The 24,183-nt window shown below is 48.3% G+C and overlaps 1 protein-coding gene across 1 annotated transcript in view; it reads left to right on the forward strand.

Moving 5' to 3' along the window:
- Positions 1 to 24,183, forward strand: part of RASSF8 (Ras association domain family member 8) — a 35,902-nt gene that overhangs the window by 4,890 nt on the left and 6,829 nt on the right. The window contains 1 exon segment of the mRNA XM_073650265.1: positions 22,382 to 22,522. Within this exon segment, the coding sequence (XP_073506366.1) occupies positions 22,420 to 22,522 (103 nt within the window). The 5' untranslated portion in view covers positions 22,382 to 22,419.

The following is a 24,183-nucleotide window of genomic DNA, read 5'->3' on the forward strand; positions in this document are numbered from 1 at the left end:
ACTGGATTACGGCGGGGGGAGGGGAGCTCGGCCTCGGTGGAAGACACCTGTATAACTGTTTTGGCAGAAACCTACATTTAGGTGAAATCGATGTTTCTGTTTTGTTTTCGTACTTTGCATTTCCATGGCAGCGCGGCGTCCTGTGTACAAGGAGCAGGAGCTAATCTGCTGGACAAGGTGACTGGTGTCTTGTTGCCAGCTATGCGCTAATTCCAAATCCCATTGTTCTTGGCCGGAGAAGGAATTCTGAGATTACCATTAGTCAAAGTCAGAGAGCAGCGAGGAAAGAGACCACAGGGGGGCTACAAGCCGCAGTCTCCTGACATATCCCGGGAAGTTATACACAGGTGAAAAGTGTTTGTGTAATACTGCCCCTATGGACAAGAATATAACTACTATAATACTGCCCCCTATGTACAAGAATATAACTACTATAATACTGCCCCCTATGTACAAGAATATAACTACTATAATACTGCCCCCTATGTACAAGAATATAACTACTATAATACTGCCCCCTATGTACAAGAATATAACTACTATAATACTGCCCCCATGAACAAGAATATAACTACTATAATACTGCTCCTATGTACAAGAATATAACTACTATAATACTGTCCCCTATGTACAAGAATATAACTACTATAATACTGTCCCCTATGTACAAGAATATAACTACTATAATACTGTCCCCTATGTACAAGAATATAACTACTATAATACTGTCCCCTATGTACAAGAATATAACTACTATAATACTGTCCCCTATGTACAAGAATATAACTACTATAATACTGCTCCCTATGTACAAGAATATAACTACTATAATACTGCCCCCTATGTACAAGAATATAACTACTATAATACTGCCCCTATGTACAAGAATATAACTACTATAATACTGCCCCCTATGTACAAGACTATAACTACTATAATACTGCCCCTATGGACAAGAATATAACTACTGTAATACTGCCCCTATGGACAAGAATATAACTATTGTAATACTGCCCCTATGGACAAGAATATAACTACTGTAATACTGCCCCTATGGACAAGAATATAACTACTGTAATACTGCCCCTATGGACAAGAATATAACTACTGTAATACTGCCCCTATGGACAAGAATATAACTACTGTAATACTGCCCCTATGGACAAGAATATAACTACTGTAATACTGCCCCTATGGACAAGAATATAACTACTGTAATACTGCCCCCTATGTGCAAGAATATAACTACTATAATACTGCCGCTATGTGCAAGAATATAACTACTATAATACTGCCCCTATGTACAAGAATATAACTACTATAATACTGCCCCTATGTACAAGAATATAACTACTATAATACTGCCCCCTATGTACAAGAATATAACTACTATAATACTGCCCCCTATGTGCAAGAATATAACTACTATAATACTGCTCCTATGTACAGGAATATAACTACTATAATACTGCCCCTATGTACAAGAATATAACTACTATAATACTGCCCCCTATGTACAAGAATATAACTACTATAATACTGCCCCTATGTACAAGAATATAACTACTATAATACTGCTCCCTATGTACAAGAATATAACTACTATAATACTGCTCCTATGTACAGGAATATAACTACTATAATACTGCTCCTATGTAGAAGAATATAACTACTATAATACTGCCCCTATGTACAAGAATATAACTACTATAATACTGCTCCTATGTACAAGAATATAACTACTATAATACTGCCCCTATGTACAAGAATATAACTACTATAATACTGCCCCTATGTACAAGAATATAACTACTATAATACTGCCCCCTATGTACAAGAATATAACTACTATAATACTGCCCCCTATGTACAAGAATATAACTACTATAATACTGCCCCCTATGTGCAAGAATATAACTACTATAATACTGCTCCTATGTACAGGAATATAACTACTATAATACTGCCCCTATGTACAGGAATATAACTACTATAATACTGCCCCCTATGTACAAGAATATAACTACTATAATACTGCCCCTATGTACAAGAATATAACTACTATAATACTGCTCCCTATGTACAAGAATATAACTACTATAATACTGCTCCTATGTACAGGAATATAACTACTATAATACTGCTCCTATGTAGAAGAATATAACTACTATAACACTGCTCCTATGTACAATGTCAGTACTGTGTTATTAGATGTGGCTCTGGGTTGTGATGTCGGTGAGGTGTTGTAGCAGAGTTGGTTGTGTTCGGTGTACTATATCGCGGTGTCCTTGGTCCACTGCGGAAATGACTTTAACACTTGTGCTTTCTCTGGAACAAGGGAAGGTCAGCTGTAAATTAGTTGACATTGTCCATTGCTTACCACTTCTAGATTTAAAGGGCCAGTAGCCTTAAAGTTGGTAGCCTATAATAGTGCAGTAACATAAGTGTCAGCTTTGGACTTGCTATGACACTAAAGAGAGCCTGAAATGGCTGATAACAGTGAACAATAGACTGCATTGACCTGCACAGTCTGGATGGTAATGTGCTACAGTGGTGGCCAAAAGTATTGGCACCCCTGCAATTCTGTCAGATATTTCTCAGTTTCCTCCTGAAAATGATTGTAATCACAAATTCTTTGGTATTATTCTCTTCATTTAATTTGTCTTCAATGAAAAAACACAAAAAGAATTGTCCTAAAGCCAAATTGGATATAATTCCACACCAAACCTAAAGAAGGGGGTGGACAAAAGTATTGGCACTGTTTGAAAAATCATGTGATGCTTCTCTAATTCGTGTAATTAACTGCACCTGTAACTTACCTGTGGCACCTAACAGGTGTTGGCAATAACTAAATCACACTTGCAGCCAGTTAACATGGATTAAAGTTGACTCAACCTCTGTCCTGTGTCCTTGTGTGTACCACATTGAGCATGGAGAAAAGAAAGAAGACCAAATAACTGTTTGAGGACTTGAGAAACCACATTGTTAGGAAGCATGAGCAATCTCAAGGCTACAAGTCCATCTCCAAAGACCTGAATGTTCCTGTGTCTTCCGTGCGCAGTGTCATCAAGAAGTTTAAAGCCCATGGCACTGTGGCTAACCTCCCTAGATGTGGACGGAAAAGAAAAATTGACGAGAGATTTCAACGCAAGATTGTGCGAATGGTGAATAAAGAACCTCGACTAACATCCAAACAAGTTCAAGCTGCCCTGCAGTCCGAGGGTACAACAGTGTCAACCCGTACTATCCGTCGGCGTCTGAATGAAAAGGGACTGTATGGTAGGATACCCAGGAAGACCCCACTTCTTACCCCGAGACATAAAAAAGCCAGGCTGGAGTTTGCCAAAACTTACCCGAGAAAGCCGAAAACGTTTTGGAAGAATGTTCTCTGGTCAGATGAGACAAAAGTAGAGCTTTTGGGGAAAAAGCATCAACATAGAGTGTACAGGAAAAAAAAAAAGAGGCATTCAAAGAAAAGAACACGGTCCCTACAGTCAAACATGGTGGAGGTTCCCTGATGTTTTGGGGTTGCTTTGCTGCCTCTGGCACTGGACTGCTTGACCGTGTGCATGGCATTATGAAGTCTGAAGACTACCAACAAATTGTGCAGCATAATGTAGGGCCCAGTGTGAGAAAGCTGGGTCTCCCTCAGAGGTCATGGGTCTTCCAGCAGGACAATGAGCCAAAACACACTTCCAAAAGCACTATAAAATGGTTTGAGAGAAAGCACTGGAGACTTCTAAGGTGGCCAGCAATGAGTCCAAACCTGAATCCCATAGAACACCTGTGGAGAGATCTCAAAATGGCCGTTTGGAGAAGGCACCCTTCAAATATCAGGGACCTGGAGCAGTTTGCCAAAGAAGAATGGTCTACAATTCCAGCAGAGCATTGTAAGAGACTCATTGATGGTTACCGGAAGCGGTTGTTCGCAGTTATTTTGGCTAAAGGTTGTGCAACCAAGTATTAGGCTGAGGGTGCCAATACTTTTGTCCGGCCCTTTTTTGGAGTTTTGTGTGAAATGGTCAATGATTTGATTTTTGCTTCATTCTCTTTTGTGTTTTTTCCTTGCAAGCAAATTAAATGAAGAGAATAAGACCAAAGAATTTGTGATTGCAATCATTTTCAGGAAGAAACTGCGTATTATCTGACAGAATTGCAGGGGTGCCAATACTTTTGGCCAGCACTGTATGTGACTCCTAAACTGGAGCATCTCCTGGAAGTGATGTTATTATTCCCGGTCAGGACTGGAGTAGCGGAGCCGCGCGCCCTGCTGACATGGCAGCTGCACACATATTGTCTAGACGTCTCCTCCAGAGGCTGAGATTACTTTATAATTTCATTTTGGCCATTTTCCTGCAGAGCCGCACTGTGGAAATGGCTGCAAACACCGAACAAAAAAAAAAACTAAGTCAAATACATTACGGGCACAAAAGAGCAGCACGACTGACGCTGGGTGCAAAAAAAAATATGACCTATTGCAGGAAAGCCTGTAGATTGCGGGGAAAGGGAAATATGCCGCAGCCACATTTCACGCCACCGTGTAGAGAAATTCTATAATGTGTCTGCATCCAACTGAAAAGGACTATAAGGGAGGAGCATGAGGAAGACAGTCCTGTTACTTAAGTGTTCACGGCCCATCAGTATCACTGCGAGTGTTCTTGGTTATGCTGAGAACACGCCCACTGATTCTTATTGGCTGAGGGATATTATTCTTTTTTAAGCACCTCCTTCAAGTCCTTTCCAGCTGGATGCAGACACAGTATAGGAGCTCACGGCCAATCGGCATCACTGGGAGTGTTCTTGGTTATGCTGAGAACACGCCCACTGATTCTTATTGGCTGAGGGATATGATTCTTTTTTAAGCACCTCCTTCAAGTCCTTTCCAGCTGGATGCAGACACAGTATACCACCTTTTTTTGGTAGTGCTTAATTTAAATTCTAGTCAGACCGGGAAAACTGGACAGAATTTTTTTTTTCTTGCTGCCACGATGTTCCCCCTCCTTTTGTATGTCCAGGCTGAGCATGTTGGGAGTGATAGTGCTGTCTCTATATTTGCTGGGTATTGCCCCGATTGTTTACCTCTTCCACTGCTGACGCCGGCAGAATCTTTCGGTTCAGGACAATCCTGGATTACTCTTCTGTTGCCGTCATGTTTTTTTTTTTCACAGGGCCACAATTAGAAATGACACAATGCCAACCTCTGTTTTGTGCCGTCCGTAAACGTACAGGAGCGAGTTTCTTTAGATAAAGGGTTGCACAGGATTAGAAAAACATGGCTGTTTCTGTTAGGAAACAGCGCCACACCTGTCCACAGGTTTTGTGTGGTATTGCATTTTAGCGTCACTTCTGTGGAGCTGAGCCGTAATACCAGATACAAACTATAAACTTATGGCTCTTTTCTGAAGGAAAGCCGCCATTGAAAAAAAAAAAAATCTTTGATTATCCCTTTAAGGGAGACATATCACCAGGTCAAAGTGTCCAGTCTTTGCACTTACTTTATTCCTATTCTTCCCCTGATTATTTTGTTTTTTGTTTTTTTTAAATCCGCCCTACAGTTCTAGAGATATTGACCTTTTTATTTAGGGCTAATTTTTATGATCTTTACAAAGGGGGTGTGTCTCTCACAATTCTGTGGGCGTGTCTTTAGGGGGCTCTGAGCACTACCCATGTGTAAACACCATAAAAATTAACATCCAATATCTCTGGGACCGTATGGCGGATTTAAAAAAAACAAAAAGCGGAATAATCAGGAGAACAGCGGGAATAAAATAAGAGCAGAAATTGGTCACTTTTTACCTGGTGACGGGTCCCCTTTAAATGACTTTACAACTTCATCCCGTGTGCAGTAGGTTCTTCCTCAGGATCAGGTCGGACCAGATCTTCTTGTCTTTCGTTCTTCGCTCGCCTCCTGTAATTCTCTTCCTATTTCTGGCTCGGTTTAAAGTTAAACACGAAACTCAGATTTAACGCTTCAGTGATCGAGAGAAAGACGTGGAGAGAGGGATTATGGGAGTTTTGTGCGGATCAGAATCGTTAAAAGAATACCCGCACCCTATTTGATGCGTCAAACTCAAATACACAGAGGCCAAAATTAAAAACTTGGACAAAGTCACCGACCAACCTTGATATTTATTAAAAGCAAAGTCTACAATCAAATATAACGATGAACCTTTTCATATGGAAACAAACTTAAAGGGGTCGTCCCACGAACAAAGTACATTTTAATTAATAGATCTTAAGAGTCGGATCACACGACAGGAGCATTGGGTATTTCCTCACGGGCAAGGGTGTACATAGAAATCTTGGGTCCCCATAACAGAAGCCAATAAATTATGATGCCAACAATAGTTCCCCGTCTCCCCCCAAACACGGTATTATACCCACACAGTGAGTTCTCCCATAGTATCATCCACATGCACGGTATGATGACCCTGATGTACCCCCCTTACCCCCCCGGCAAAGTATGGTGACCCCAACATTGTATGGTGCCCCAACTGTGATTCCTACATAGTCCTCCATACAGAATAATGGGCCCCACACAGAATAATGGCCCCGCATAGTCCTCCATAGAGAATAAGAATAACGGGCCCCGCATAGTCCTCCATAGAGAATAAGAATAACGGGCCCCGCGTAGTCCTCCATAGAGAATAAGAATAACGGGCCCCGCGTAGTCCTCCATAGAGAATAAGAATAACGGGCCCCGCGTAGTCCTCCATAGAGAATAAGAATAACGGGCCCCGCGTAGTCCTCCATAGAGAATAAGAATAACGGGCCCCGCGTAGTCCTCCATAGAGAATAAGAATAACGGGCCCCGCGTAGTCCTCCATAGAGAATAAGAATAACGGGCCCCGCGTAGTCCCCCATAGAGAATAAGAATAACGGGCCCCGCGTAGTCCCCCATAGAGAATAAGAATAACGGGCCCCGCGTAGTCCCCCATAGAGAATAAGAATAACGGGCCCCGCGTAGTCCCCCATAGAGAATAAGAATAACGGGCCCCGCGTAGTCCCCCATAGAGAATAAGAATAACGGGCCCCGCGTAGTCCCCCATAGAGAATAAGAATAACGGGCCCCGCGTAGTCCCCCATAGAGAATAAGAATAACGGGCCCCGCGTAGTCCTCCATACAGAATAACGGGACCCGCATAGTCCTCCATACAGAATAACGGGCCCCATGCTCCAGGATGGCGATATAATTCAAAGTGCGATGGGGGTGGCTTGCCGGCGTTGCAGGCCAAATGTGTAATCACTCTGCAGTCCAGATTTTGACATGTATGGCTTAGACCCTGCTGTCAGCACAGTCTCCCGCTGTCCCACCTGACTGAGGGAGACGTTGATATCGGAATCTCCCAGTAGTGCAGCCTCAGGCGTCGGGCCTGTATCCCCATATTATCATATTTCAGCCTAGATATAAGATATTGGGACACAGTTTTCACATTTTTAATGCACTTTAAGGGGATTTTTGTCATTTCTTCTGTCACGTCTCCTTTAAGATGATATTTTTATGGGGTATTTGCTGCACGTCCCGCAGCACGTAGCAGGCGATGCTCCCAGAGATGTTTTTATTACGCGGCATTGTATAATACGAGGCCCCCGGGTCGGTGCCAGTTCTCTCCTTGTGTCTGAAGTAAATACTTTCCACTTGGCTGCAAGTGTCTGTGTTGCTGTAAATTCCATACGCGGCCTCTCCCACCCTCCCGTGTAATGGCCGCTCACAAGAGGGGGAGCGCCGGCCTGGAGGAGCGCACCAGAGTAAACTTACCGCACCTGGGATGAATTAAGGGCAAAGATGGCTGCCAGAATTTTAACGAGGATCCGTTAACGCTGACCGCTCATCTGCAGGCGGAGGATGATGAAGTAGTAATCCTCCTCAGCTGGCAGCCGACCGGAGATATTGGGGTCTATTCACGCGTATTGGATTTTTCCCAAAGTGCTGCAAAAAAAACTTAGTTGCCCCCCATTATTGTCACCCCTTCATTTTTTGCATAGACTGTACAATATCTTCAGAAATAAATGGAAACATACCAAAGTTATATCCTCAGGATTTTTTAATTAGTGATCAAAAGTAATACAAAAATAAAACATTATCAACTTCCATGTTACAATTTTAAAGAAGAAACAGAATAAACAGCATGTGCAGCAATAAAGGCCCCCATAATTAATACATGGTTGCCCCCCTAATTAATACTTGGTTGCACACCCTTTGGCTTTGCTGACAGCCTCCAGACGTTTCTTGTAGCCATCTATAAGCTTCTTGCACTTCTCAGCTGGAGTTTTCTCCCATCTTCCTTTGCAGTTTGTTCGAGCTCTTGAATGTTTGCAGGATCTTTTTCCCAATGGCAGATTTCAGCTCACCCCAAAGATTTTCAATGGGATCGAGGTCAGGACTCATTGCTTGCCATTTTAAAACAGTCCATTTTTTCTTTCAACCATTCCTGTGTACTTTTGGATGTGTGCTTTGGGTCATTTTCTTTCTGGAGGACCCATGATCTTAAAATCTAAGTTTTCTTACACTTGGTAGGACATTTCGCTTTAAAATCTCTTGATAATTCTCTGATTTCATGATTCCTGTGATAGTCAAGGCCTCCAGTATCAGAAGCAGCAAAGCAACCCCACAGCATTATGGATCCTCCACCATGCTTAACTGTTGGTAAGGTGTTCTTTTCCTTATAAGCTTCATTGCTCTGTCTGTAAACAAACTGTTGCTTTGCATTGCCAAAAAGCTCTATTTTTGTTTCATCTGTCCCCAGAACATTTTTCCAGAAGGATTGTGGTTTGTCAAGGTATTCTTTGGCATAGATCAGTCGTTCCTTTTTATGTAATTTCTTCAGCAATGATTTCTTCCTTGGCCTTCGCCCATAAAGCTCTGCTTGGTTTAGGCGTATGGTACTTGTTGACACCATGACCCCAGACTGTTCCAGGTTGTTCCAGGTTGGCCTTCAGGTCTTTGGATGTTTGACCAACCTTTGAAGACATCTCTTGTCAATTTTCCTCTTTCCCCACTTCCAGGGAGGCTCTTGACGTTTTCATGCTTGGCAAACTTCTTAGTAACATTGCACACAGTTGAAACTGGGATCACTTTGGAGATGGCCTTATACCCTTTGGAAGTCTTGTATTTGCTAGTAATAGCACTTCTGATGTCCTCAGACAGCTCCTTTGTCTTCACCATTTTGACAAAGGAACAGGGCCTACCATGTGGCTTTTTAAAACACCAAAGTCATCATTCATTGGCTAATTCATGTCACATGGGCACCGACAATCACAGGTGAATATTTTTTTGTGATTTCTCACAGGTGAGTCTATAATAATAAATAATAATAATAATAATAAATGTGTTTCCATACTAAATTAATGTAAAGGTTCCAATACCAGTGACACAGCAAGCTTTAGGTTTTTCTATTTTTCCCTCCCATTGTTTTTTGTTTTAAATTGTTTATCATTTGCTCTTTTGTATTTAGCACGAGTCTCTACACAAAACAATGATTCATTTTTTTCAGGAGATATTTCACGTTATGTACTTAAACTTCAAGGGTGCCAATAACGATGAGCAGGACTGTACGGTATTCAGAGAAATAACGCCTGTGTAGTAGCGCCGCTCTCTGCTGTAGCACCTGTGTAATAGCTCTGGTCTCTGCTGTAGCACCTGTGTAATAGCTCTGGTCTCTGCTGGAGCGCCTGTGTAATAGCGCTGGTCTCTGCTGGAGCGCCTGTGTAATAGCGCTGGTCTCTGCTGGAGCGCCTGTGTAATAGCGCTGGTCTCTGCTGGAGCGCCTGTGTAATAGCTCTGGTCTCTGCTGGAGCGCCTGTGTAATAGCGCTGGTCTCTGCTGGAGCGCCTGTGTAATAGCGCTGGTCTCTGCTTTAGCGCCTGTGTAATAGCGCTGGTCTCTGCTGTAGCGCCTGTGTAATAGCGCTGGTCTCTGCTGGAGCGCCTGTGTAATAGCACCACTCTCTGCTGTAGCGCCTGTGTAATAGTGCTGGTCTCTGCTGTGGCGCCTGTGTAATAGCGCTGGTCTCTGCTGTGGCGCCTGTGTAATAGCGCTGCTCTCTGCTGTAGCACCTGTGTAATAGCACCGCTCTCGCCTGTGGCGCTTGTGTAATAGCGCTGGTCTCTGCTGGAGCGCCTGTGTAATAGCGCTGGTCTCTGCTGTGGCGCCTGTGTAATAGCGCCGCTCTCTGCTGTAGCGCCTGTGTAATAGCGCTGCTCTCTGCTGTGGCGCCTGTGTAATAGCGCCGGTCTCTGCTAGAGCGCCTGTGTAATAGCGCTGCTCTCTACTGTAGCGCCTGTGTAATAGCACCGCTCTCTGCTGTAGCTCCTGTGTAATAGCGCTGGTCTCTGCTGTGGCGCCTGTGTAATAGCGCTGCTCTCTGCTGTAGCACCTGTGTAATAGCACCGCTCTCGCCTGTGGCGCTTGTGTAATAGCGCTGGTCTCTGCTGGAGCGCCTGTGTAATAGCGCTGGTCTCTGCTTTAGCGCCTGTGTAATAGCGCTGGTCTCTGCTGTAGCGCCTGTGTAATAGCGCTGGTCTCTGCTGGAGCGCCTGTGTAATAGCACCACTCTCTGCTGTAGCGCCTGTGTAATAGTGCTGGTCTCTGCTGTGGCGCCTGTGTAATAGCGCTGGTCTCTGCTGTGGCGCCTGTGTAATAGCGCTGCTCTCTGCTGTAGCACCTGTGTAATAGCACCGCTCTCGCCTGTGGCGCTTGTGTAATAGCGCTGGTCTCTGCTGGAGCGCCTGTGTAATAGCGCTGCTCTCTACTGTAGCGCCTGTGTAATAGCACCGCTCTCTGCTGTAGCTCCTGTGTAATAGCGCTGGTCTCTGCTGGAGCGCCTGTGTAATAGCGCTGGTCTCTGCTGGAGCGCCTGTGTAATAGCTCTGGTCTCTGCTGGAGCGCCTGTGTAATAGCGCTGGTCTCTGCTGGAGCGCCTGTGTAATAGCTCTGGTCTCTGCTGGAGCGCCTGTGTAATAGCGCTGGTCTCTGCTGGAGCGCCTGTGTAATAGCGCTGGTCTCTGCTTTAGCGCCTGTGTAATAGCGCTGGTCTCTGCTGTAGCGCCTGTGTAATAGCGCTGGTCTCTGCTGGAGCGCCTGTGTAATAGCACCACTCTCTGCTGTAGCGCCTGTGTAATAGTGCTGGTCTCTGCTGTGGCGCCTGTGTAATAGCGCTGGTCTCTGCTGTGGCGCCTGTGTAATAGCGCCGCTCTCTGCGGGAGCGCCTGTGTAATAGCGCCGGTCTCTGCGGCAGTGCCTGTGTAATAGCGCTGGTCTCTGCGGGAGTGCCTGTGTAATAGCGCCGGTCTCTGCGGCAGTGCCTGTGTAATAACGCCGGTCTCTGCTATAGCACCTGTGTAATAGCGCCGGTCTCTGCTATAGCACCTGTGTAATAGCGCCAGTCTCTGCGGGAGCGCCTGTGTAATAGCGCCGGTCTCTGCGGCAGTGCCTGTGTAATAGCGCTGGTCTCTGCGGGAGTGCCTGTGTAATAACGCCAGTCTCTGCGGGAGCGCCTGTGTAATAGCGCCAGTCTCTGCGGGAGCGCCTGTGTAATAGCGCCGGTCTCTGCGGCAGTGCCTGTGTAATAGCGCTGGTCTCTGCGGGAGTGCCTGTGTAATAGCGCCGGTCTCTGCGGCAGTGCCTGTGTAATAACGCCGGTCTCTGCTATAGCACCTGTGTAATAGCGCCGGTCTCTGCGGGAGCGCCTGTGTAATAGCGCCGGTCTCTGCGGCAGTGCCTGTGTAATAGCGCTGGTCTCTGCGGGAGTGCCTGTGTAATAGCGCCGGTCTCTGCGGCAGTGCCTGTGTAATAACGCCGGTCTCTGCTATAGCACCTGTGTAATAGCGCCGGTCTCTGCGGGAGCGCTTGTGTAATAGCGCCGGTCTCTGCGGGAGCGCTTGTGTAATAGCGCCGGTCTCTGCGGGAGCGCCTGTGTAATAGCGCCGGTCTTTGCGGGAGCGCCTGTGTAATAGCGCCGGTCTTTGCGGGAGCGCCTGTGTAATAGCGCCGGTCTCTGCGGGAGCGCTTGTGTAATAGCGCCGGTCTCTGCGGGAGCGCCTGTGTAATAGCGCCGGTCTCTGCGGGAGCGCCTGTGTAATAGCGCCGGTCTCTGCTCCGGTGTCTGCGGGAGCGCCTGTGTAATAGCGCCGGTCTCTGCTCTAGCGCCTGTGTTTTTTTTTTTTACAGTGTAGATACCCAGTGCTGGGATTTAGAGGTCTAGTGCTGGGGGCACTGGGGATTAATCTACTTGAATGAGTCTTAAGTGTTTCCTGCTGCTTCTTCTCTCCCATGACAGGTAGCCGGATTGTGGGGAGATTAGGACGGTGTCTCTAGAGCCGCTGTCGCCACTGTCTGCCATTATTTGCCCAGTAGCCCGGTGACCACTCCGCAGGGTCAATCTCCATTATTCCCGTTAGTTTTCCTAAGCCGGACAACACTGAGCCCGTAGCTCGGATTCTTCACCCCGCAGTGTTTTCTCAGTAAACCGCCCTCGCCCCCGGCCTACAGGGGGGGAATAAAAAGCTTTTGTTTCAATCAGCCATTGTCACAATTGTATTTGGTGGTTGGCGATTTAAAGGACAGCTTCACTTATTATTATTATTATTATTATTATTAGCAAATAATTCCAATTAGAAATGTAGTCTAGCTCTTCTGATTAACGATGTTGCTTACCCCATGTGCAGGGCATTGCAGTAGCTTAGGTATCCATGGTTGCGACCACTTGCATAGTGACAGTTACCTGTTAATGGTCATAACCATGGATATCTAAGCCACTGCAATGCCCTGCACATGGGGTAAGCGACATAGCTAATCAGATGTACTAGACTACATTTCTAATTGGAATTATTTGCTAATATTTTTATCATTACACCTGTTACATATTGGGATAGGGTCTTAGAAAAGGGAATACTTCTTTTTTAACTCCCAAAGTTCTCCGTTCACATCTAAAGCCACTTTTCATAATTTTTCTGAGAGCAGTGCATTGTGGGAGATGAGATAACACCCCGTTATAGCCGTTAAGTCATATGTCTGACAACTCTGAGGAAATAAATTATACTTGACAACCCTCCCCGGATAAAAAGAGGAGTCTTTGTTGTTTCTAAGGGCAACTATTCAATTTGTGAACGCAGCTCTGGATGTGACTGGAGTAATGTGGCTACAAAATGGCGATTGTGTGGTAAATTCACGGATCAGACAGTAAAATATATTCATTTTTTGGGGGATTTTCATGGTGTTACGTCGGCGGCTGCTATATATGGGGGTCTCTGGGGAAAGCGTTGATCACGGCTCAGTATGGCGGCAGATGGTTCATCTAGATTAGGATTTATCCGTGAAGAATGAGGAGCTCAACAAAAATGAACATATTAAGCTTTTACGTCTGGAAATCGGTCATTTTTGCGGCTGTTGTGGAACTACAACTCCCATCAGAGCGTAACATCGATTAATGGAGACTCACGCCCCCCCTGTTGCTGCAGCCAAAGTCCCCCGGGTGGCCCGATCCTATAAAGTTGGGTCATACATTTTGCGCCCCTTTTAAATATATAATCCCAAATTATAGCCAAAAATAATTGTTCAGCTCAGTTTAAATAAAGTTTATTGAGAGGAACACAGCTGGCTTTGTTGCTTTTAGCAGCCAATAGGAGATCAGCTTTCATTTTCTAAACTGCAGTGGTAAAATGAAACATGGATTCCGATTGGTATCAAACTGGTTACTATGGGAAACCAGGCCTGTGGTGTATTGTGTAGTTTCCAACCTTCCTATAGTGTGAATGGTGGTCGTGCTGGAACTTGTAGTACACTAATCACTAGTGCACGACCTACCATGCCATGTTGGGGCCTCATGACAGCTTGTAATTCATGTATTGCTTCCAATCCAACTCTCATATAATGTGGAGTTCCCCTTTAAGCGACTTATTACATAACCCGGCAGTCAGGATGGTAATGAGACGCGCGTTCATCATTCTCGTCACGTCCGTTAACGCTCGTGAGCCATGCGGCTGCGAGAGGACGAGACGCTGGAGGCTTTATCCTAGTCAGAGCTTTAAATATGAATGAAATGGCTGATAGTACAGAATGTTCTCCATAGGCGAGCGCTGCTCTGGAGGATAATACAGGAGGTAACTCAGGGTCAATAATGTAATGTATGTACACAGTGACTGCACCAGCAGAATAGTGAGTGCAGCTCTGGAGTATAATACAGGATGTAACTCAGGATCAGTAATGTAATGTATGTACACAGTGACTGCACCAGCAGAATAGTGAGTGCAGCTCTGGAGTATAATACAGGATGTAACTCAGGATCAGTAATGTAATGTATGTACACAGTGACTGCACCAGCAGAATAGTGAGTGCAGCTGTGGGGTATAATACAGGATGTAACTCAGGATCAGTAATGTAATGTATGTACACAGTGACTGCACCAGCAGAATAGTGAGTGCAGCTGTGGGGTAGTACAGGATAAATAATGTGTGGAGAAGGGACTATTCTTGTATAATCCTTTTCCAAAAATTGGAGACAGGTTATCCGGTTTATTTTCGGCCTCGGTCGCCCTGAGCTGGAACATGGGATCAGATCCTACTACAAGTGACCTCACGTCTCAGGAATGACTCGTGTCTTCACGTTCTTCACTTATGTCTCATCCTCCAGTTTCCATCCTGACAGAGTCCATCACTAGTAAGGTTTTGGCTGTTCTGTCCGACCATCTTTGTGTTTTTACACTTCTCCACAATCCTCTTTTGCTATTCAGGATTCTGGGAAAGATGGGTGACCCTCGGGACGTGTTCAGACAGACTTCATGTTGCTGTGTGCACTTGGGGGGCTGTGACTGGCAAAACCCAACATCTGTACCGTAGGATACGAGCTCTGCAGATAACACGGGGGAGGAAAGACTGAGTCAGCGCCATGTCTGCGGCTCCCATATAAAGAAGGAAATCTGGAGCGGAGAGATCAGGAAATCCATTCACATACGTATCCGCATTCAAACATGGCCCCCCACATCATGTAATCGCTGGGGGGGGGGGGGGGGGTGTAGGCGGCAGGACTTAAAGGAGAAAAAGTTCAGGGGAAATGAGCAACCGATCCTGAGAATGATGGAATTTGCAAGCAAAATGGCAGGGGCCTGAGAAAGGGTTAAAAATTAACAAATGCTCATTTTCTCGAGTCCTGTCTGCGCTTCAGCTCTGCAGCCTCGCGCCGCTTCAGTTCCGCAGCCTCGCGCCGCTTCAGTTCCGCAGCCTCGCGCCGCTTCAGTTTCGCAGCCTCGCGCCGCTTCAGTTTCGCAGCCTCGCGCCGCTTCAGTTCCGCAGCCTCGCGCCGCTTCAGTTCCGCAGCCTCGCGCCGCTTCAGTTCCGCAGCCTCGCGCCGCTTCAGTTCCGCAGCCTCGCGCCGCTTCAGTTCCGCAGCCTCGCGCCGCTTCAGTTCCGCAGCCTCGCGCCGCTTCAGTTTCGCAGCCTCGCGCCGCTTCAGTTTCGCAGCCTCGCGCCGCTTCAGTTTCGCAGCCGCCCGCCGCTTCAGTTCCGCAGCCTCGCGCCGCTTCAGTTCCGCAGCCTCGCGCCGCTTCAGTTCCGCAGCCTCGCGCCGCTTCAGTTCCGCAGCCTCGCGCCGCTTCAGTTCCGCAGCCTCGCGCCGCTTCAGTTCCGCAGCCTCGCGCCGCTTCAGTTCCGCAGCCTCGCGCCGCTTCAGTTCCGCAGCCGCCCGCCGCTTCAGTTTCGCAGCCGCCCGCCGCTTCAGTTCCGCAGCCGCCTGCCGCTTCAGTTTCGCAGCCGCCCTCTGTGCCCCATGTGACCATATGGGGGTGACATGCGTCGTGCCTGGAACAAATTTTGGGAGATTTGCTTGTTTCTTTCTTTTGAGGTCACCTCCATAAATCCGTCAGAATTCGCCATCATATGATTTGGGGCGGCGCAGAACTCCCCGTTGTTTTCCACAGGGCCGCGGGGTGACGTTTTCCATCTGCAGCAGTCACATCTGTTAGACATTTCCACTTCCCGCACGCTGCAGTCTTCTCTATTTTTAGGATTTCAACGCTCCGAATGAGGTTTTACCAGAAAGACCCAAAACACGTGTTCCACCCCGATCAGGGAGGGACTGGGGTGACGACTCACCTGTCCTTTACCGGGAGGGACTGCTCATTAATATCCATTATGAAATTATCACCTAAAAATAGACCTGGTTGCACCATTTATTCACCGCCCCTCCCTGTATCTTATTTAGGGCGTAAGAGCCCTTTAAATCTTTCTTAAAGAGACAGTGCACGTGTATTCTTGTCTTCAGAGCGTGATCTATTTCTCTGTTATCAGCTGTTTCTAGCTGGCAGATAGTGTGCTTCTCCGCTTTATTACGCTCTTACACTATTATAACCTGCTGAGTTTATAAACAACTTTTAAATTGTTGGTCATGTGACCGTTCAAGTAACAGTCACTGATCTCCGCGATCGATGTCAACCCCGACATCTAGGGACATTAACAGCGGCCCCAGAAACTACCGGGGGCCCTTTTAAAGGTCATTTCATAAAAGCAATAGGGGCAGATTTATCAACACTGCATTTGTTGCTCCTAGCAACCAATCACGGAGCAGCTTACATTTTGCCAGAGCTGTTTAAGGAATGTAAGCTGCGCTGTGATTGGTTGCTATGGGAAACAAAGGCCATTTTGATCAATGAGGCCTAAATGCATGAAACCTTGTTACTATGATTGCGTACGACCGTCATGTCACAATTTTTAGGTCATTTTTCCAAAATGGCTTCCCATAGTTATATCTGTTTATGAGAATTCTGCGTGACAACTAACATGGCCGCCACTCCAACCGTCACACTTATGGCGGCCATCTTCCCCAGAGTTTGAATTGGCAAATTTAGTCTGATATTATGAGTCATGTAGGAGTGAAGCGACTTGCGTAACTAGGCCCGATGACCGTGGAGAGGGACTGGTGGCCATATTGGCTTCTGCATTTCCTTATATACTGCGATACGTCGTCCATATTGTCCCATCATCACTAATAGATCATCATCTACTAAAACCACAAGTGAATGTTGGGGTGATCACAAGTATATGCAGATAGCAGCCCCCCCGAAATAGCAGCCTGAAGTGGAGAGCGGCCCCAGCCGCCGGAGATAACTGAGTATTAATACCGCCATTATCTCCCCCTCTGCCGTGTTACATACACAAGTTTAGAAGAAACTTCCACTGATAACTTCTCCAGATGGAGATGGCGGATGAGTCACTGATTGTGTGCCAGAGCTTAATATAGATCCCCCCGGAGAAGATGAGCGATCGGAGATGGAGAAAGCTTCTATGTATATATCCCAACATATGGCGGTATTATAGTAGTTATATTCTTGTACATAGGGGGCAGTATTATAGTAGTTATATTCTTGTACATAGGGGGCAGTATTATAGTAGTTATATTCTTGTACATAGGGGGCAGTATTATAGTAGTTATATTCTTGTACATAGGGGGCCGTATTATAGTAGTTATATTCTTGTACATAGGAGGCGGTATTATACTAGTTATATTCTTGTACATAGGAGCAGTATTATAGTAGTTATATTCTTGTACATAGGGGGCAGTATTATAGTAGTTATATTCTTATACATAGGGGGCAGTATTATAGTAGTTATATTCTTGTACATAGGAGCAGTATTATAGTAGTTATATTCTTATACATAGGGGGCAGTATTATAGTAGTTATATTCTTGTACATAGGGGGCAGTATTATAGTAGTTATATTCTTGTACATAGGGGGCAGTATTATAGTAGTTATATTCTTGTACATAGGGGGCAGTATTATAGTAGTTATATTCTTGTACATAGGGGGTAGTATTATAGTAGTTATATTCTTGTACATAGGGGCAGTATTATAGTAGTTATATTCTTGTACATAGGGGGCAGTATTATAGTAGTTAAATTCTTGTACATAGGGGCAGTATTATAGTAGTTATATTCTTGCACATAGCAGCAGTATTATAGTAGTTATATTCTTGTACATAGGGGCAGTATTATAGTAGTTATATTCTTGTACATAGGGGGCAGTATTATAGTAGTTATATTCTTGTACATAGGAGCAGTATTATAGTAGTTATATTCTTGTACATAGGGGGCAGTATTATAGTAGTTATATTCTTGTACATAGGAGCAGTATTATAGTAGTTATATTCTTGTACATAGGAGGCGGTATTATACTAGTTATATTCTTGTATATAGGGGGCAGTATTATAGTAGTTATATTCTTGTGCATAGGGGGCAGTAGTATAGTAGTTATATTCTTGTATATATGGGGGTGTCACATGACTCACTGACCATTATGGGATGATTTGTCCTCGTCTTGCTCGCACAGCTGTAGTTTGTGTCAGTGTGTCAGAGACAGAATACCTGTGCACCCGTCACATGTGGCACCTTGTTTATTTGTGAAGGTTTGAAGGTTTTTGACAGGATTGTTGTAAAATTCACAAAGAAAAACTTGATGGGACCTCACAGTGTGAATACCCCCTTATGTGCCCCCGCATTACTGGCTGTTCCCATCCCCCTCATCCTCATCTTCACCATAAATTAGACACTGCTCCCACTTACCCCCCTTCCCGGGATCCCATTAGATGTGCTGAGGCAGCAGGTCTGTGGCCCGGGCCGGGGGTCCGCAGTAATAAGTGCGGCCCTATAGTGAACAGTCAGGACTCTGAAATTGTTGGAAGAGGATCTATAAGAAATTATATAAAGGCTGGATGAAAGTGGGAAAGCTGGGTGACAACCAACATGGCCGCCACGGGTCTAGTTCCTCTGTTAACAGGCGATCGCCCATGTAAGGTTAATGATTGAATTACGGGGTGTTGACAAGTCCTGATCCATTGTCATGGCTCAGCACTGTCTGCAGTAGGGGGCGACCATTGTGACATTTTATTTCACTTTCCACTCTCTATTACGAGGATCTTCGGTCCTAACACATCTGCTGGGATTTGATTTATGGGGAGAGGAATTATTAACGGAGCCCGGTAGCGAGAGGTACAGCTTCAAAATTCTGCCCCCTCGTGGCGAAAGTTTCATCCACGGCCACAGGTGTGGCTGAGTTACCTAGGGGCAAAGAATATGGCCTCTGCTCTAATCCCAGCAGGTTAGTCCCTTAGATGGCGCCGTTGGGATTAGAGGCTGTATACAGGAGCCGAGGAGCGATGTACTGCAGGTGGAGGCTGTATACAGGAGCCGAGGAGCGATGTACTGCAGGTGGAGGCTGTATACAGGAGCCGAGGAGCGATGTACTGCAGGTGGAGGCTGTATACAGGAGCCGAGGAGCGATGTACTGCAGGTGGAGGCTGTATACAGGAGCCGAGGAGCGATGTACTGCAGGTGGAGGCTGTATACAGGAGCCGAGGAGCGATGTACTGCAGGTGGAGGCTGTATACAGGGGCCGAGGAGCGATGTACTGCAGGTGGAGGCTGTATACAGGGGCCGAGGAGCGATGTACTGCAGGTGGAGGCTGTATACAGGAGCCGAGGAGCGATGTACTGCAGGTGGAGGCTGTATACAGGAGCCGAGGAGCGATGTACTGCAGGTGGAGGCTGTATACAGGAGCCGAGGAGCGATGTACTGCAGGTGGAGGCTGTATACAGGAGCCGAGGAGCGATGTACTGCAGGTGGAGGCTGTATACAGGAGCCGAGGAGCGATGTACTGCAGGTGGAGGCTGTATACAGGAGCCGAGGAGCGATGTACTGCAGGTGGAGGCTGTATACAGGAGCCGAGGAGCGATGTACTGCAGGTGGAGGCTGTATACAGGAGCCGAGGAGCGATGTACTGCAGGTGGAGGCTGTATACAGGAGCCGAGGAGCGATGTACTGCAGGTGGAGGCTGTATACAGGAGCCGAGGAGCGATGTACTGCAGGTGGAGGCTGTATACAGGAGCCGAGGAGCGATGTACTGCAGGTGGAGGCTGTATACAGGGGCCGAGGAGCGATGTACTGCAGGTGGAGGCTGTATACAGGGGCCGAGGAGCGATGTACTGCAGGTGGAGGCTGTATACAGGGGCCGAGGAGCGATGTACTGCAGGTGGAGGCTGTATACAGGAGCCGAGGAGCGATGTACTGCAGGTGGAGGCTGTATACAGGAGCCGAGGAGCGATGTACTGCAGGTGGAGGCTGTATACAGGAGCCGAGGAGCGATGTACTGCAGGTGGAGGCTGTATACAGGAGCCGAGGAGCGATGTACTGCAGGTGGAGGCTGTATACCGGGGCCGAGGAGCGATGTACTGCAGGTGGAGGCTGTATACAGGAGCCGAGGAGCGATGTACTGTAGGTGGAGGCTGTATACAGGGGCGGAGGAGCGATGTACTGTTGGTGGAGGCTGTATACAGGGGCGGAGGAGCGATGTACTGTTGGTGGAGGCTGTATACAGGGGCGGAGGAGCGATGTACTGTTGGTGGAGGCTGTATACAGGGGCGGAGGAGCGATGTACTGTTGGTGGAGGCTGTATACAGGGGCGGAGGAGCGATGTACTGTTGGTGGAGGCTGTATACAGGGGCGGAGGAGCGATGTACTGTTGGTGGAGGCTGTATACAGGGGCGGAGGAGCGATGTACTGTTGGTGGAGGCTGTATACAGGGGCGGAGGAGCGATGTACTGTTGGTGGAGGCTGTATACAGGGGCGGAGGAGCGATGTACTGTTGGTGGAGGCTGTATACAGGGGCGGAGGAGCGATGTACTGTTGGTGGAGGCTGTATACAGGGGCGGAGGAGCGATGTACTGTTGGTGGAGGCTGTATACAGGGGCGGAGGAGCGATGTACTGTTGGTGGAGGCTGTATACAGGGGCGGAGGAGCGATGTACTGTTGGTGGAGGCTGTATACAGGGGCGGAGGAGCGATGTACTGTTGGTGGAGGCTGTATACAGGGGCGGAGGAGCGATGTACTGTTGGTGGAGGCTGTATACAGGGGCAGAGGAGTGAGCCCCTGAAGGAGGGGGATGGAAACTGATTAAAGATTGAGCAGGGCCCCCAGTAGCACAGAGCATTTCAGGAGAAAAGTGTTATCAGGAGTGGACATATTAGAAGAGCAGGACAATGAGGGAAGGCGGGAATGCCATGAGGCGAGAAGGAAAGAGCAGCACAGAGTATTTCAGAAGAGGCTTGTGCTGATCATTGAAGCTTTGGGCACCCAGCAGAACAGAGTATTTCAGCAGAGGGGTGAGCTAGTCTTCTGGGGGGAGGGTTGTCATTGGCCTGTGTGATCTGAATGGTGTAAGGGTGGACAGGCCTGTATGTGACATCAGAGGGGGGGCATGGAGGTAGATGTGAGGTTACACAGCAGCACAGAGTACTTCAGCAGAGCAGTTTGCTGACAGCTTGCAGGAGAAGGACGTGTGATGATAGGAGGGGAACACACAAGGTTGTAATTGCCAAAACAGATGTCACAGCAGCACAGAGTGTTTCAGGAAAGGGCCGTTTCCTCTGGTTTTGCACTATAGGGGATGTTGTGAAGATTCGGCGCTTGCCCTGTAACATGTCAGAGGAAGAGGGAGAAAAGACAGAACTCCGGTCCCCATAGCAACCGGCCGACAACGGAGCGAGCGGTGATTCAAAAACAAGAGTCCGAGGTCGTCCATAACGAGTACGGGTAGAGGGCCCCGGACCTGCCGGACAGGGAGGTGGTGCCTCTATGGGTGTTATGGGAGAATGGCGCCTCCACTGTCCACAGGTCGTGTGCGGTATTACACCTTTTCTGGCAGAAGGCCTTGCAGGCGGCCACACGCGGGGCGGCTCCATCACTGTGGGGTCTCCCCTCCATATTGTGCAGTACAGATAACTGCGCCCCTAGATGACCGGCATATCTCAGCAGGGCGCCCCCCGCTGGCGGCAGCCCAGGAATGCCGCGGTTTATCTGACAGCCCCTTCATAGGAGTTAACACGTGCGAACGCACCCTGCAGATCTCGCCTCTGTGATATACAGCTCAGCCCCGCGCTTTAGTTACGCTGTGCTGAAATCCTCTGTGCTGCTGTGAGGCTGACAGTCCGGGATGCATACGGCACAGATATCCCCTCTTCTCCCGTGTCGCCCCCTCCACCCCTCGATCTCGGGGCTGTTTGTTTAGGATCCTGGAGCGCAGGATTGAATTGCAAGATGTCAGCAAAGTGGACCGGGGTGTGGGGTGAACGCGGGGCGCTGCCTGCTCACGGAAACGGCCTCACCCCGGTCGGCCGGCGCACCGCTGCTCTTGGCAGGTAGAAGGATCCTTAATTTCCTCCAGATGGTTGTCAGCAGAGGCCTGCGTTAGTGTGTCGGGGGCGGACGGACGGGTTTTAGGGGCGACTCCCCGCACCTCATCCCTCTAATCTGCATTTATTATACTGGTCATGAATCAGGAGGATCAGGAAAAAAGAAGAAAAATTACTAAAAAGTAACTGTCCTGTTTTATCTCCGCAGATTTGACATGACGTGAGCGCCAGACTGTGATCCTCATCATGGAACTCAAAGTGTGGGTGGACGGGGTCCAGAGGATCGTCTGCGGGGTGACGGAGGCCACCACCTGCCAGGAAGTCGTCATCGCCCTGGCACAGGCCATAGGTGAGTCTGGGCTGGAGGGGGAGGGGGGTTACGTAATATAACTGTGCCAGTGACTGGGAAGTTCAGGGGTTAAGTGGAATGCCGGAGCCCCAAGAAGAGAAGCAAAACCTCTGATCCGACGTCCGAGCTACGACTGGTGGAATATGCCAATGGCAGAAGAAGCAGATGGCGTCCAGACTCACCGAGCGCAGCTGTGGAGCACCAGACGGGCGCACGGGCCCTCGTGTTCTAATCTTGTCAAGGTCCAGTTGGACACCTGCTCCCAGAACGCGGGCGGGATACCGGGGGTACAGCCTCATATGTATTCCAGCTCTCATCTCCTAGTAGACATCAATCATCTCTCCTGATCTCCTCGTAGACCGCCATCTATCTCTCCTGATCTCCTCGTAGACCGCCATCTATCTCTCCTGGTCCCCTCGTAGACCGCCATCTATCTCTCCTGATCTCCTCGTAGACCGCCATCTATCTCTCCTGATCTCCTCGTAGACCGCCATCTATCTCTCCTGGTCCCCTCGTAGACCGCCATCTATCTCTCCTGATCTCCTCGTAGACCGCCATCTATCTCTCCTTGTCCCCTCATAGATCGCCATCTATCTCTTCTGATCTCCTCGTAGACCGCCATCTGTCGCTCCCAATCTCGTAGACCGCCATCTATATCTTCTGATCTCCTCGTAGACCGCCATCTATCTCTCCTGGTCCCCTCGTAGACCGCCATCTATCTCTCCTGGTCCTCTCATAGCCCGTCCTCTCATAGCCCGCCATCTGTCGCTCCCGATCTCGTAGACCGCCATCTATATCTTCTGATCTCCTCGTAGACCGTCACCTATCTCTTCTGATCTCCTCGCAGACCGCCATCTGTCGCTCCGGTCTCCTCGCAGACCGCCATCTGTCGCTCCCGGTCTCCTCGCAGACCGCCATCTGTCGCTCCCGGTCTCCTCGCAGAGCGCCATCTGTCGCTCCCGGTCTCCTCGCAGAGCGCCATCTGTCGCTCCCGGTCTCCTCGCAGAGCGCCATCTGTCGCTCCCGGTCTCCTCGCAGAGCGCCATCTGTCGCTCCCGGTCTCCTCGCAGAGCGCCATCTGTCGCTCCCGGTCTCCTCGCAGAGCGCCATCTGTCGCTCCCGGTCTCCTCGCAGAGCGCCATCTGTCGCTCCCGGTCTCCTCGCAGAGCGCCATCTGTCGCTCCCGGTCTCCTCGCAGAGCCGCCATCTGTCGCTCCCGGTCTCCTCGCAGAGCGCCATCTGTCGCTCCCGGTCTCCTCGCAGAGCGCCATCTGTCGCTCCCGGTCTCCTCGCAGACCGCCATCTGTCGCTCCCGGTCTCCTCGCAGACCGCCATCTGTCGCTCCCGGTCTCCTCGCAGACCGCCATCTGTCGCTCCCGGTCTCCTCGCAGACCGCCATCTGTCGCTCCCGGTCTCCTCGCAGACCGCCATCTGTCGCTCCCGGTCTCCTCGCAGACCGCCATCTGTCGCTCCCGGTCTCCTCGCAGACCGCCATCTGTCGCTCCCGGTCTCCTCGCAGACCGCCATCTGTCGCTCCCGGTCTCCTCGCAGACCGCCATCTGTCGCTCCCGGTCTCCTCGCAGACCGCCATCTGTCGCTCCCGGTCTCCTCGCAGACCGCCATCTGTCGCTCCCGGTCTCCTCGCAGACCGCCATCTGTCG

Source organism: Phyllobates terribilis, unplaced genomic scaffold (assembly GCF_046119375.1).
Source record: "Phyllobates terribilis strain yellow unplaced genomic scaffold, ASM4611937v1 Scaffold_10__3_contigs__length_209671492, whole genome shotgun sequence".
Classification (NCBI taxonomy): Eukaryota; Metazoa; Chordata; class Amphibia; order Anura; family Dendrobatidae; genus Phyllobates; species Phyllobates terribilis.